The sequence below is a fragment of the Podarcis liolepis genome (genome assembly GCF_965112155.1).
Source record: "Podarcis liolepis genome assembly, chromosome: Z".
Classification (NCBI taxonomy): Eukaryota; Metazoa; Chordata; class Lepidosauria; order Squamata; family Lacertidae; genus Podarcis; species Podarcis liolepis.
In genome coordinates this window covers 18,759,310-18,774,576 of record NC_139570.1, presented here as the reverse complement: position 1 = coordinate 18,774,576, position 15,267 = coordinate 18,759,310, and the positions used below count along the sequence as shown (strand labels likewise).

The 15,267-nt window shown below is 46.3% G+C and overlaps 1 protein-coding gene across 1 annotated transcript in view; it reads right to left on the bottom strand.

Annotated features, from left to right (window-relative positions):
• NHSL2 (NHS like 2) overlaps positions 1 to 13,473 on the bottom strand; it is a 118,987-nt gene extending 105,514 nt beyond the window's left edge. Inside the window, exon 1 of the mRNA XM_083484616.1 lies at positions 12,949 to 13,473. Coding sequence (XP_083340742.1) covers positions 12,949 to 13,228 — 280 coding nt within the window. The 5' untranslated portion in view covers positions 13,229 to 13,473. The remainder of the gene's footprint in view (positions 1 to 12,948) is intronic.
• Positions 13,474 to 15,267: the final 1,794 nt, after the last annotated feature.

Sequence of the window (15,267 nt, the reverse complement as noted above, 5' to 3'; positions counted from 1 at the left end):
TCCTCCATGATTTCCAGGCACAGTCCACACTTTAAAGCTCTTTTTTTCTTTTGCTCTTGAGCTTTTCCCGCAAAAACCTGCTCTTGAAATCTGAATCAGAGCAAACAGCAATCCACAAAAAAACCAAAAAACCAAATTGCTGTTTGTTGTGCTTCACCTGTGTCTGGAAAAAGCAGAGCAAAATTTAAGTGTAGATAAGCCCTCAGCCCACAATGCACACATCCAAAGCATTATTCTGACTGCTTTGATCCTTTTGAAGTTAGCATGAGCCTGAAAATTTGTCATGAACTCGAGCTACATCCTGCATGGAAGTAACTTAATTCAAGCTGCACGCCCATAGTATAGACCATGTTTGGAAAATGCAGCTGACTCCTTTATTCCCTCTTGTTTGTTCCAGACCTCAAGCCTGCAAAGTCAGAGGGCACGGAACGGCTGGTTTTTTGCCACTAAACACCAGTAAACAGTTTATTTCAAAGAAGGCGTGGAATAGGCTTCTGAATCCAGTGCTAGGAGCAAAGGAGGTTGACTCATGCAGAATTAGCTGTTCTTTTCGGAGTGGGGTGCAAGAGGAGGAGGAGGAGTGCTTTTGCAGCCAAAATGCAATTTTGAAGATGGTGGGAGTCTTCTTCTGTAGGTGGGATGTGCAATAAATTAGGGATATGTGGGGGAGAAACCTGCAACCAAATATTGCAGTGCATCACCATCCTCAAACAAGAATGCTCCTGTTCATGGGTCCAGCCAGCTTTGAACCCCTATAGCAATAGTCATGCCTTGAAGGAGAAAAGAGGGACTGTTCTTGGAATGGTAGAAGGGATGGACAATATGTTCATTTCAGGTGGGGGTTTTGTACAGTTTCACATTCCTCTTCCACCCCAGTTTTAAATTCAGTCCTCCACATTTCTGCACAGGTTTGTTTTTATTTACCCAAAAAAGTCACCAACATATTAGTGCATTTCTCCCTAATATACTGTTGTATATGCAGCTTTGCTTAATATAGTTTTTCATTTTATGGAAGCACATATAACATAATCCAGAAATGCAAAATTGAGAAGAACAGAGGAAGTGGCAGACTCTGAGTCCACCTAGCTCAGTACTGATTGCACCAGTGTCTTCCGCCTTGGGTCCCAAAATGTTGTTGGACTCACCCATCATTGCTAACCATTGGGCAAGCTGGCAGTGGAACGTGGGATCTACAGACCAACAACATCTGGGCACCCAAGATTGAAGAATCCCGGCCTATGATGACTGCAGTAGTACTCCAGGGTCTCGGTCAGAGAAAATTCTATCACCTGATTGTTTTTAAACCAGAGATGCCAAAGACTGAACTTGTGTCTTCTGCACACAAAGCATGAGCTCTGCTACTGAGCTACAGCCTTGATCCCTATGCAGACAGGGCACCACAAAGATCTCCACGGCATTTCTGTGTATGCTGCACACCTCTGTTCCTTGCATAGGTAAAGGGACCCCTGACCATTAGGTCCAGTCGTGGAGTTGCGGCACTCATCTCGCTTTATTGGCCGAGGTAACCGCCATACAGCTTCCGGGTCCTGTGGCCAGCATGACTAAGCCGCTTCTGGCAAACCAGAGCAGTGCACAGAAACGCCGTTTATCTTCCTGCCGGAGTGGTATCTATTTATCTACTTGCACTTTGACGTGCTTCCGAACTGCTAGGTGGGCAGGAGCAGGAACCGAGCAACGGGAGCTCACCCTGTCACGGGGATTCGAACCGCCAACCTTCTGATCAGCAAGTCCTAGGCTCTGTGGTTTGACCCACGTCCCGTTCCTTGCATACAGGGGTCCATTTATGACCTCTCTGCCAGGGGGCCTTCAGATCCTGGGACCAGCAGAGCTAGGGAGATTCCCAAATTTGCTCCACCCACATTTTGGCACAGCCTCCTGCAAGCAAGAGTGTCAGGCTGCTGCTTTTTAAAACTGCTTTCCCACCCCCACCACAAACCTCCCCCCTTCCCACTGCTATGCAGGTTGGAAAGCAGGCGAATCTCTCCAGAACAAGCATCCACTCATGGCATGCAGAACTCACCCAGGATGCAGAGCCAAAAGTTCCACTCTGACTCCAACAGTTACAAAGGGAAGGAAAATAAAAGAGACAGCACAATAAGCAAAGTCAGCACCTTTTTTTCGCCTCGCAGCATCCTGCCTTCACCAAGGCCTTTTAAGCAGCGGGAGAGCTTCGTCCTGTAACACTGTATTTGTTCTGGCCTTCAGGAGGGACAAGGCATCCTCCTGACTAGGACCAGGAGTACCTAGTTTCCAATTCAAGCACAGAAACCCTCCTTTCCGTAGAATGTCAAGGGCAAGGGTGAGGGTGAGAATCTGTTGGGCATCAGCATCTGTGCCAAAACGGCTTTTCTACAACTGGTGCAAACTGAGCCCTGCTTGAGTCCTGTCTGCACTATTCATTTAAAGCAGTATTTTGTCGGCATCCATCTGTCTTGAGAAACAGGGGAGTGAAGTCAAACCTCTTTAGTTAGCAGCACTGTAAGTGACCACCTCGGGGACGCAAGGCTGGGCAGTGTGTGTGTAAGTTATGGACCCACTTCTCAGCCTCGCTGATGTGGCCCAAAATAAAGCAGAGCAATTATGTTTGGCACCAGCTTGGCTGCAGGAGTTGCTGGAAAGGAGGCGCACAAGGTGCTATTCAACTGTCATTAGGGTCTCCACTCTGGATTTCTGTAGGCTTTCCTCCTTAGCCTTTTCTTCTTCTGAAAATATCCTGCAAGGCCAACAAAGTTTAGGATCAGAGTTGTCTTCCTCCTAGATGGGCTACCTTTCCAGGTTGATGAGCCCCTCAATTCTCTCTACGGCATGCATGTGAAGAAACTGCCTTTTTGAACCTACTATTGGTCTTGTCCACTTAATCTGCTAGTGCCTATCTTTGAATACAGGGGAATATGACACCACTTAAAAGAGTCATGGTTTCCCCCAAGTAATCCTGGGAGCTGTACTCGGAGTTGTTAAGAGACACATACACACCTCTGTACCCCCTACTTCATTATTGTTAACAATATTTAAAAATGAAAACATCAGTATTGATTACTTTTCAGGGGTGCCAACTTGAATCAGGGCTCCTAGGTCTTCTTCTTCTTCTTTGGCGACCGCTCGTAGCCGAGTTTTAACATTGTTTTAAGAATGAGTCCGTAAGTGACTGTGGAGGCCAATTCTGGATCCACACATCCTTCCACAGAGGGGACATAGGTTTTTGTGGGTGGGAGTTGAACATGGTGTGGATTTGCCAAGCCTGCCTTCCTCCTCAATCACATGACACCGTGCACGCACACCATTTGAATGGCAATGCCCATCAATGGGGGGGGGAGGGGCTCAGATATTTTATTGCAGGGGCCAAAGCCCCACAGCCCCTGGCGGTTGGCTCCTATGTTTCTTTTAGTAGCAGTTCAACAACTTGTCGCCCAAAACTTTTGAGCATTTGCAAATGTCACCATGGCAACAGAAAGTTTGGATTGCAGCACATTCAGAACAACTGACCAAGGAAGTTAAAGCCTTAGCAAGAAAGAGATAAGAGGATGATTTTATAGAGGCATTGCATCCTTTCATCACATACTCAACAGAACATCAAATACAGTGGACTCACATTTGAAGCTTTGCAGTAACGTTTTCCCTTAGGATTCTGTGCTTTGAGGGAGGGTGGGAGGGTAAATGTACGTTAATAGGGGTTATGTTCTCATGTTCCTCTTGAAAAACCAATTAAAAACATTTATTTTAAAAGTGCTACTCCCCCAGGAGGGCCTCACAATGCATTATGAATTGCTAATTTTATTCCGATACCAAACATTTTATTTCACTGTACCAAAAAATAAATAAATCCATATTTTTCAAAGCTAAAAGAAAAGAAGCACGAACACAAGAAGGGTCCTGCAATTTCAGACCAAAGGCCTGTTTAGTCCAGCATCTTGTTTCCCATGCTGGCCAACCAGATGCTGATGTGAAGCCCAGAAACAGGACTTCATCGCAAACAGCTGTCTTCTCTGGTGGACGGCATTCAGAGGTGTGTGGTGTTTGAACACTGAGCTACAGAGGGGTGAATTAGATTAGGATAACAGCCAGGAGTTTAAACACCCGCTTCCTTGGCTCTGATCAAAGTGATCCATTCCTGACCAGCTGCTGTACAATGAGTAATTAAATAATTTAAAAGATGGGAGATAGGTCTTATAGGTCTATGACATTGTGCCTGGCTTTGCCCACAGCAAAAGTTCTTCACATTTGGAATGCCCTTCCCAAACAGATCCAGCCGTCTCATTTTGGTTCATTTTTCTCATGCAAACAAATACATCTTCTTCAAAAAGGAAGATTGGTGTTTTTATAAAGTTGGTTTATGGATGTTTCGTTTGATGTTGTTTTATTTTAAACAGAATAGGTTGTTTCATGTGTCCCAAGTTTTATTGTTTCAGCTGTCGGCTGATTGGAGGTATCTTCTTGAAAGAGAAATATAAATTACGTAAAGAAAGAATTTTGAGCCAGTGCTCAGCAGAGGTTATTCCCTAATCTGCTTCGCAGTTCCAAGGCTCAGATTATATAAAACAAAAAGGAAGAAGAGTGCCTTTAAGCATATACAGAATGTACTGGGGGGAGGCATGGTTTGGGTCTTCCAGATTGTCCACTGCCCCAGAAACTCCTGTTTCAACAGTGGGGTTGACTGAACCAAAATGAAATACTTTTGGAGGCTGCGTATACACAATACGTATATTTAAAGCACATTTAAACTACATGACTTCCCCCAAATAATTATTGGAATGGTAGTTTACCCTCTAACAGAACTACAGTTCCCAGAAACCATAACAAACCACCTGATCCTTTGGGTGATACCATGTGCTTTAAATGTATGGTTGTGTACATAGCCTAGTCTCATTGATTTATGTAGGTGAGTTTTTAGCACATAGCTTGTTTTCCAACCAAAGTGAAAAGGACTTAAAAGTGCTGGAACTTAAGCTGGATCATGTCCTACATGCTTTGCAGTCTTTGTATGGTTTTATTCTCTAACTGCCCTGTGAAATTGTTTGACATTGTTCCCATTCTACAGATGGATCCTCTCCAATCCAGCTCCCTATCTCCACATGACTGACTTCACAGTTTTGCAGCGGACTGTGTATGCAGGCTCAGGGGAATAAGGGATTCACTTTCCCATTTCCTGTAGTTCATTCCCAGACTCCAACAATTTAAAAATCTCCTCCAGTTTGTTCCCAAAGCCGCAGTCCAAAGCTGGAAACTCATCCACTCTCTGCCCTGTGTGAAAACAGTTCCTTCCTGTATGTTGGATCCAATTTTAAATGGTCTTCTTGCTGTAGATTTCACTTCTGCTCCCACTCATAACTTCCTGAATCTGAAAACCTATGAATCAACCCAAACCTCTTACACCCCTATATTCTAGAAAAGCAAAAGGGAGGATCCAATTACAAGAGCAGGCATTTGGCCTTATACATGCACAGCCCAGCCTGAGCCATGGCACACCACTGCTTGTTTCCAGAAATAATTTATAACATCCAGGTTTCAATCAAACAGAGCCGGCCCTACCATTAGCCAAGATGTGGGGAACCTTTGGCCCTCCAAATGCTGCTGAGCGGCAAGTCCCATCAACTCCAGCAAGCATAGCCAATGATGGACATTGTAACAGTCCAGCAATAATCTGGAGGACAAAAGATTCCCTACACCTGGTCTTTAGACCCCGTTCCCTCCGAGACCTGTTTCCGTCATTTCCACCTTGTCTAGGAGTCCTATTTTGTCTTAAAAAACACTCCCATTTGCTCCATCAGTAGGGATCTCTTTGGTAGAGCTGTAGAGTTCCTCTGTTCTTGGTGGTGGTGGTGGGGTAGCTATCTCATTTGGGGACAACCTGAGGTAGCCAAGCCAGGAGCTTGAGGGCATCGTGTCCTGGTTGCCCCCTGCATGTCGTACACCAATGGAGGCTGGGACTGAAGGTCCACATCCATGCATTTGAATGAGCCTCTGGACATCCTCTTGCCAACTAGACATTTTGGGGAGATGGGCCACAAATGTGGACCCTCCTTGGCCCCATTGTGAGCATCCTTCCCAGCCAATCTGTTTCTTAGTGTTTCTAATCTTTCCAAGATTTCGGCTTGGGCTGGGGACGGCAATGACCAAAATCGGCTTATTAGAGCATTTTCTTCTGTAGAGAAAATGTCCTTTCGCTTGCTCATAGGCTATTGAGAGTCGTATAGGGATGTGCCTTTCCTTTTCGATTTTGGTGACTCTTGTTTATGATGGTCAAGCTGGACCTTTTGAGGTCAGTTTTCCTTTTTAGATTTTTTCTGTTCCTCATTTGCCATTGGCTTATCGCCCTTGGCATCAAAGAGGGAGGTCTTTGGTACCCTATTTTTGAAGTATCTTAGTATTACTATCCTTTCCTTTATGAGATGTCTTGCTCTGTGGATAAGGTTGGCCAGATTTTGATCATGGAAGGTGATCGTTGCTTGTATTGTGTGACCATCATATTATAAATACTCTATAGAAGCTATATCAGTTGGCTTTACTACACCTGGCGGTATATCATTTCAGATGCTCAAGAGATGCTTTATGCAATCTATCCGTGGGAGGAAGCCCTTCGGTTTTGGGTTGTTGGCGAATACAAGTTTTTGGGGAATTAATACCAAGCTTCAGTCTTTTTTCTGGTTCGAAATTTGCCAGACCTGTAGTATGTTTCCATCAATGTTACGGGTCACCACCTCTCTACTACCTGTGTTGCCAGTTGGTATCCTTCCAGGGCTCTGGGAAGTTACTTCCATTGTTACGCTTGTTTCAGAGCTCTGGTTCGAGTTTTCCTTCTCACATATAGACTGGGGCTTTGCCTAAATCCAGCCCTGCCCACACTTCATGGAGGAAGGAGGTTTTTCAGCTCTAAGGCTTATTTCAAGGCAAGTTTTTGCTTTATAACCAACCCTCAGGACTTGTTTTTATCCCTCTCTACCATTTTACTTTTTAACTTCTTTTAGTGCTTCCTCTAGTGCTGTGTCTTGCTGTTTTAACATTGTTTTATCTCGTTATTTTACTGCTCTAACTCCCCCATATTGCGAGGCTGCAAGAAGCTGGGCCAGGCTGGGTTGAGCAACTTGCCAGGCACTGCAGAATGAAAGGTCATGTCAAACTTTATAAGATACAAGCTATAAATTAAGGAAGATAAACACCCTAATTGTCAGAGTTGCTGGTGAGCCCAAGTGGCAGCTACAGTGAACCCTCAATGTGTTTCTTTTCCTGCTGGATGGCACTGACTGGCCCTGCAAATTCAAGGCCAACGTATTTGGAGATAATTGACTTCAGCAAACCGTTAATAACCAACTATATTTACTATGGTACTTAATAGAAAGAACTGCAAAGGCCTGGGAATCATGCCAGTCCCGTTAATCAGTTCCCCAGAACCCCAAAGGAGGCAGAGTAAAATTACAGTGGTACCTCGGGTTACATACGCTTCAGGTTACAGACTCTGCTAACCCAAAAATATTACCACGGGTTAAGAACTTTGCTTCAGGATAAGAACAGAAATTGTGCTCCAGCGGCATAGCAGCAGCAGGAGGCCCCATTAGCTAAAGTGGTGCTTCAGGTTACGATCTGTTTCAGGTTAAGAATGGACCTCCGGAACGAATTAAGTACTTAACCCGAGGTACCACTATACCCATTTTCTCCAAAAGGAGGAAAGAAAGATGGACCTGAATGGGTTAATCTTATATGAGGTTATTCCTCCACCTTCCACTGTGCTGGATTGGTCAACCCAGCTTAAAGAGCTCCGACAAGATCCAGAGAAGCTTTTGAATGTTGGAAATTCAAATTGGCTGCCGCCATTTTAAAAAATGGCTGTCTTCCAGGGACTGAAGATGACCTCCAGCAACTACATCTACAAGAAACACTTATAGAATGTTTGTGTGCTTCATTTAGCAGCTCATATTATTCAAGAGCTGCAGTGTTTAATTGTAACTCTGTGAGGGGTGAAATATAGTTTCCAGGATTCTTTGAGGAAGCCATGATTTTTAAAGTGATATAAATGTGGGGTCAGGGTTATGTCACAAAATTGTTTTGAATTACTTGCTTAGTTTTATGAATTTTTGATCAAAAATATTTTGATCCCTCTTTGGGCGTAGTTTCATTCCCGGTGAGCCAAAATAGTGTAAGGTGGTAGAGTTCCAGACCAGGCCCGAGTTCAAATTTCCCATCAAACATCAAGTTCACTGGATAATCTTAAGCCAGCCTCTCTCAGCCTAGCCTGCTTCACAGAGTTTCTGTAAGGGTGAAAAAAGGGAATTGGGGGACCTGCTTTTCGGAGAAGACTGCATAGTTCACAAGTATGCAGACCACTTTTACCCCATTTGCAGATGTGGAACAAATGCTGAGAAAGAAAACTCCACAGGGAATAGACCAATAAGTCCATGACCTTGTAGGTCCATTCAACTCTTTATTCAATGTTTGCTTTCAACCCCAGTTAAACGGCTAAGCAATCCAATGTGTGACTCTTATGAATTCAGCAATACTCCATTGACTTAACCCCTCAATACACTGGTGTGATATTTTTATGGAACTGTTATTAAAAACACATTGGTGCAATAAGATTGATCATGACCAAAAGAACAGCAGCATTAAAGGTGTAAGTGATGGGAAATCCAATTGCGCACTCTAGTACATTTTAAAATACAGTGGTACCTTAGTTCTCAAACACCTTGGTACTCAAAGAACTTGGAATCCAAACACTGTAAACCCGGAAGTAAGTGTTCCGGTTTGCGAACTTTTTTCAGAAGCCGAACTTGCTCCATTCTGAGTGTTAGGCTTCCGATTTGAGTGCCACACTTCCGATTTGAGTGTTATGCTGAGGTCCGTCTGTTTTTGCTATTCATTTTGCATTTTTGTTTTTGCGGCTCTTTTCGTTTTGTTTTTGTGACTGTGTGGAACCCAGTTCAGCAACTGGATATATTGACTGTGTGACTGCAGTACATTGTTTATTGCTTTCATTTTATGGATCAATGGTCTCATTAGATAGTAAAATTCATGTTAAATTGCTGTTTGAGGGGTTGTTTTTAAAAGTCTGGAACGGATTAATCCATTTTGCATTACTTTCTATGGGAAAGTGCACCTTGGTTTTGGAATGCTTTGCTTTTGGAACGGACACCCGAAACGGATTAAGTTTGAGAACCAAGATACCACTGTACACTTAGCGTAGTTTGTTCAATACTGGAATAATGCTACGTCACAAGAAAATGCTTTTTGATCTACAGAATAAAAGCTCATCCTTAAAAGATGCTTTTGGCTCACTCTTGACATGGGGGGGGGGGGGCAAATGGCAGCCCAGAGCAGATGGAGAAGCAAATGGCAACAGCAGGAGAGCTTCCTGGGCACTGTCAGAACAGTTGAAAACACTCGGCAGTTCCACTGGAACTGTTCTCCAAGAAGGCATACTTTTTAAAGGACCCTTTAAGAAAACGCACCTTTGCTGAGAAATCTGAAACACAGGCTCCATGATACTTTTTCAAACCCCTCTGGTCCGAAAACCCAGTGGAAAACATACCACAAACCAACAACAGATTGAGGGGAAGGGGAATAGACAACAAACTGTAAATTACACAATCGGTTGGAGGGGTTTCCAGAGTTTCTAGAGTTTCCCCAGCAGACGGCTTTCTAGCTTCTGGCTGGAGACCTTCAGCAAGAGACACCCTTAGGCAATTGGTTCCACTGTCAAATTCCTCTTGATATATTTCCTAACGTTCAACCAGAATCTATCTACCTTTCCGTAGCTTAAGCTCATTAGATGTTGTTTTGTCCTCTGGGGAATAAGAATACAAGGCTATGAACACATTAGTGGTTTAAAACGCAGCAAGGTCATTTCTCCCTACTGCATTTTAGATCTTATTTGGCACCCTGCTGTACGTATCAGAGAAAAGGCAGGTGATCACCTGATGCCCATAACCTCTCCCCTTGCAACCCCCTCCCAGCGAACTCCTATCACAAAGCCTTCACCTGGGCATATGCTGCCACCCACGCAAGTGCAATGGCTGTGAAGGGAACATGGCTTAAGCTATCCTTTCAGGTAAGATGCTGGTTTGAGAAGAAAATATTTCTCCAGAAACTACAGGGTAGCTTTAATCTGAGCCTTTGAAGCTGAGATCTTTCCCTGTCTGCATCTGTGCTGGAATTGTTTTAAGCTTAAATGCTTTACATATTACTGGCTACCCTGGGCTCCTTTCAGAGGAAGGGTGGGTTATAAATTTAATATTTTATTATTAATATCATGAGAACATCAGAGCCGGCCCAGCCATTAGGCAGGGTGAAGCTACTGCTTCAGGCAGCAGAAGCCCCCCCCCCCACACCCGAACACCCATGGGAGAAGCCTGTTGCCATCACAGTGCTGATTTGGGGGGCAAGAGCATGTCCGTTTGGGGCAAGATGTCACCTGAAATTGTGCAAGATCTTCCCATTTTGCCACAAGTGGTGAAACAGGACACACCAGCCCTGTGTAACATGTAAAGGTAAAGGTACCCCTGACCGTTGGGTCCAGTCGCGAATGACTCTGGGGTTGCGGCGCTCATCTCGCTTTACTGGCCGAGGGAGCCGGCGTACAGCTTCTGGGTCATGTGGCCAGCATGACTAAGCCGCTTCTGGCAAAACCAGAGCAGCACACAGAAACACTGTTTACCTTCCTGCCGGAGCAGTACCTGTTTATCTACTTGCACTTTGACATGCTTTCGAACTGCTAGGTGGGCAGGAGCTGGGACTGAGCAATGGGAGCTCACCCCATCGTGGGGATTCGAACTGCCAACCTTCTGATCGGCAAGCCCTAGGCTCTGTGGTTTAACCCACAGCGCCACCCGCATCCCTTGTGTAACATGTACGTGGATTCAAATGCTAACAGCAGGAGTGCATTGGAGCCAGAGTAAAAGTCCGGTATGTAAACACTCCAAGTTTTCCCTTCTCCGGGCTAAACAGTTGCAGTTGCAGCCAGTTCCTGCAGCTCCCTTCCCCACAGGAGATATTTTCCTGCCTGTGGGCTTCTTGAAGCCATGCGCTGGACCACAGTGAGAACAGGATGATGGACCAGATGTGCCTTAGGCCTGATCCAGCTGGGCTCTTCTTTCGTTCTTATATTCTCTACACCTGATCATCTTCACTAGCCTACTCCGAACCTGTTCCAATTTGTTTTCAGCATCTTAAAGTTTGGCAAGTAGAACTGGATGAGGCCTAAATACCAGATAAAGTGGGCTATTGAGGCCTAAATACCAAATAAAGTAGGCTATTACTTTCCCCTTGACTTAGAAACTAAGAAACTTAGAAACTAATTCACACATCATTATCCTGCTGCCGAGGGCCTTTGGATCCTGCCTCTCTACAGAAATGCTTGTGGGTTAGCAGCTACTGCTATCAGCCAAGAAGGGACGCTGGTGGCGCTGTGGGTTAAACCACTGAGCCTAGGACTTGCCGATCAGAAGGTTGGTGGTTTGAATCCCCGCGATGGGGTGAGCTCCCGTTGCTCGGTCCCTGCTCCTGCCAACCTAGCAGTTCGAAAGCACATCAAAATGCAAATAGATAAATAGGTACCGCTCCGGCGGGAAGGTAAACGGCGTTTCCGTTCGCTGCTCTGGTTCACCAGAAGTGGCTTAGTCATGCTGGCCAAATGACCCGGAAGGTGTATGCCGGCTCCCTCGGCCAATAAAGCGAGATGAGCGCCGCAACCCCAGAGTCGGTCACAACTGGACCCAACAGTCAGGGGACCCTTTACCTTTACCTTAAGAAGGCACATAACTTCCCCCAAAGAGTCCTGGGCGCTGTACTTTGTCAGGGGTTCTGCAAACTTGTAACTCCATGAAAGGGTAAACTATAGTTCTCATTATTCTTTGGGGGAAAGCCATGTGTTTCCAACGTGCCAAATGTGTCAGAATCGCTGCTTCACCAGCATCCCCCCCCCCCCCCGCAGATGCATCTTGTTTTGAACCATTTTAAATTTTGTGCGTATCATCTTCTTCCAGCTACGTGACCTATCTTTAAAAATACAAGAAAAGCTCTGCTGAACCAGCCCAAATGCCTATCTAGTCCAGCTTTCCAGTATCACAATGGACAACCAGAAGTCTGTCTGCAAGCAGGTAAACAGAAGCACTACTTCTGCCTTTGACAATGAAGGTGGAGCGTGGCTGCGAAGTTGCAGCAAGCAAGCAGGGTCAGCAAAACCACCTCCACTGTCATGTCAGAAAGCCCATCGGAAGCCTTTGCATCGGAAGAAAAAACTGGGGAAAGAGACAATTCTTTTCTTTAAAAATGCCTCCGAGCATGGGCAAAGGGCCTATTCTTTTTTCATCACAGGATGTCCAGGACATAAACGGTGGATTTCAGAAAGGATTGAGACTGACATCTGACTCTTTTGAGAGTTAACCCCTTCCTTGCCACCCCCACCCTCTGGGTCTGCAGAGAGATACTTGCACAGACTGGCCACCTGCTCTACTCTACAGAGTAGAGTCCTCCATTCAAATGGCTGTGAGAGGACAAGTCCTCTATTTCAAGGAGTCCTCTGGTTGAAACACTGAGCCCCTGCCCGACCCCTGCTTTCTACGCAGGGCACAAGGAAAGTGTGGATGAACCCACGGTCCGACTCAAGTCTGGTTTTAAGATAAGAGAACTTAGGGAGGGAGAGAAGTATTGAAGTTGCCCGTCACAGTGACTGCTACCCAGAGAGCACACCGGCCAGGCACAAGCGGGTCACCTGCCCGCAGTCTTCACCACTAGCGTAAGCTGCATTGCATTTGGGTGACGCCTTTCCTCTTTTAGTGGGGGGGGGGGGCGGCGGGTAAGTAGCTGCCTTACAGCAAATCCCTCCCGCCTTCTCCGCCTTGGAAACAATCCGCGCGCCCTTCTATGAGCGGCCCACGTGCTATTCCCAAAGAGCGCGGTGGCCCTGCCTCGACGGAGCGGGCGGTAACTTTTCTTTCTTACCTGCCTCTCGAGACGCCCCGGGGCGCATGAGCCCGTGGACTCTGCAGAGGCGGCTTCGAAGCCGGTGTGCGCGGCGGGCCAGCTCCAGCAAGCGACCCTCTAGGTCCGCGAGCAACGCCGCTGAGTGTCCGCAGAGATCGGCCAGCTGCCGAAGCAGTGCCAGCGTCGCCAGGCCGCACACGTCGTGGAGCTGGGCCAGTGGCAGAGCAGCCAAGCGAGGGGCGACGGCAGCGGAGGGGAGCAGCCGGCGAGGTTCCACCGTGCGCTTCCAGAAGGGCATCTTGTTGCCCTGGTTGCCCTCCAGAGAGGAGCCGCCGCTGTCCGGGCGTCCCTCGGAGTGGATCTGCTGCCTGGAGGTCGGTCGGCGCCAGGCTGCCGTTGCTTTTCTAGACAAGGAGGAAGCTGACGGCCGCTCGTCCGACGGGGCCTCCCAGGAGCTCACCGGTTCCTCCTCTGCTTGCCCGGGACTTTGAGGCAGTAGAAGTCGAGTTCTCTTGAGCTGCTTCTCGAGCCTGACCAGCCTGGGGAACGCCTCGCCTCGACGGGGAACCCCGAGGAGGAGCTGCTAGTATAACCCCAAGGGATTAGAAGGGGCGGCTCTCCTATTTTCCCGAACAGATTTATTTTGGAACCGGCCGACTGTCGGTGGTAGCAGACTTAGCAAGAGAGAAGCGAGAGGCTGTACTGACATCATCAGTTTGTTTTCGCAGCCTCAGTTCGAGAGTTGCGCTCTCAAGCCCACCCTAAGAGTGCGACCGTCCCCTCGCAGGAGCTCAGAGCCAGTCGGATCCGATGCTATGTCACTTCAGAAAAAAGTCCTCCTTGAATGGGGCTCCACTCCGGTCAGGATGGCGAAGCCTTACTGGGCGCGTGTTCCTCACACACGAATGCCATTAACGGATGGGTGGGGGAATTCTCCTCTGTTTGGCTTTCCGCCCCGCGTGAAGAGCAACGTGCACAAGAAAACGTGCACAGTTCCACCACAGATAGTTATACTTCTCCCATTGTTTTCACCGGGAGAGTTAGTTAAAACACCTGCGCTTTTGCCAAAGGCAAACATGAGAGGGAGAGAGAGAGGTGTGATTTTCATCAGAAGAGAAGTGTTAGGCTCCCATGCATTCCGGTCCCGGTCCTGCGCTCCTTCGCTAACTACTTCCATTTCAAAAAATGCACTTCACATTCAAAGACACATTAACTTAGGTTTGACTGCAAACTGTTTACACTTCACCTGAGACTATAAGTCCGTGTTCACATTAAAACCTTAGGGTGCAGAGAAGTTGTCCGCCACCCAGTGCTTGCTAGCCCTTCAGATTATCATGATTTCATTAGTGTCAGATTCGTTTCTGTTTGTGTACATAGTGTTGATGGAGCAGGGATACTTTTACCCTGCGCAAAGGTGTTCATACCTTGGCTACAGGTGAATTAGGAAGAGCTTAAGGACGCCTGTCAGTGTTAAGTTCCTTCTAGAAAGGAAAACATCAAACAGTAATATTTTATAGCAAAATACAGGATACATAATGCATTTTAAATAACGTCATGTGAACCTTAACCCAGCACTGGAAGCACTGTGATTGTACAGTAAATGTGAGCCTAAATACCATTGACCCAAGTTGGACTAAATGCTGAGTAAAGATGCACAGGACTGAGTTCTGTGTGTGTGCAGAAAGCAACTATAGGGTTGCACTCTGTCACCTCAGCTTTTGGCTGAAGGCAGCCTTGGGAAGCTGTGGTGGGAAAGATGTGTGAACTTAACTTCCCCTTAAGATCTGTCGCTGCCCCCAACTGCAGAAAACAAGCTAGAAACCCTCTTGAAGATTCCTTCCTAGAAACTGTAGGCATCTTTAATTTGCAGAAGAACGCCCCACTGTAATCAATGAACTATTATTCCCAAGGAAGTACCGTATATATCTGATTGCAGAAACATGGCATTTCCAAACTCCTAAAGTTCTTTTATCTCTTCCCCCTCTAAAACAAAAAAGAGCTAGTAGGATTTTCAGAGTTTGTCTACCCTGGAATTTAATGTGTGTTTGTAGCTATTTGCACTCCCATTTAATTTGTGTCATCCACATGACGTTACCCTCAGACAACACCAATCTCGATGCTTTGTCAATTCAGATTTTACCTGATGCAGGGATAATCCAATAAATTGGAGAAAAGCATCTTGAACGCACTACTCTCATTTGTTTCCATGGCTTTTGGTGAGTGGATCAAATGTCACTTATAACTGATGTATTGAGCAGCAATCTGAAAAGTATGGTACGTGCTGAGAATTTACAAATGCTCTCATTTCTTTTCCAGCATGCTAGTAAGGGCAGGGCA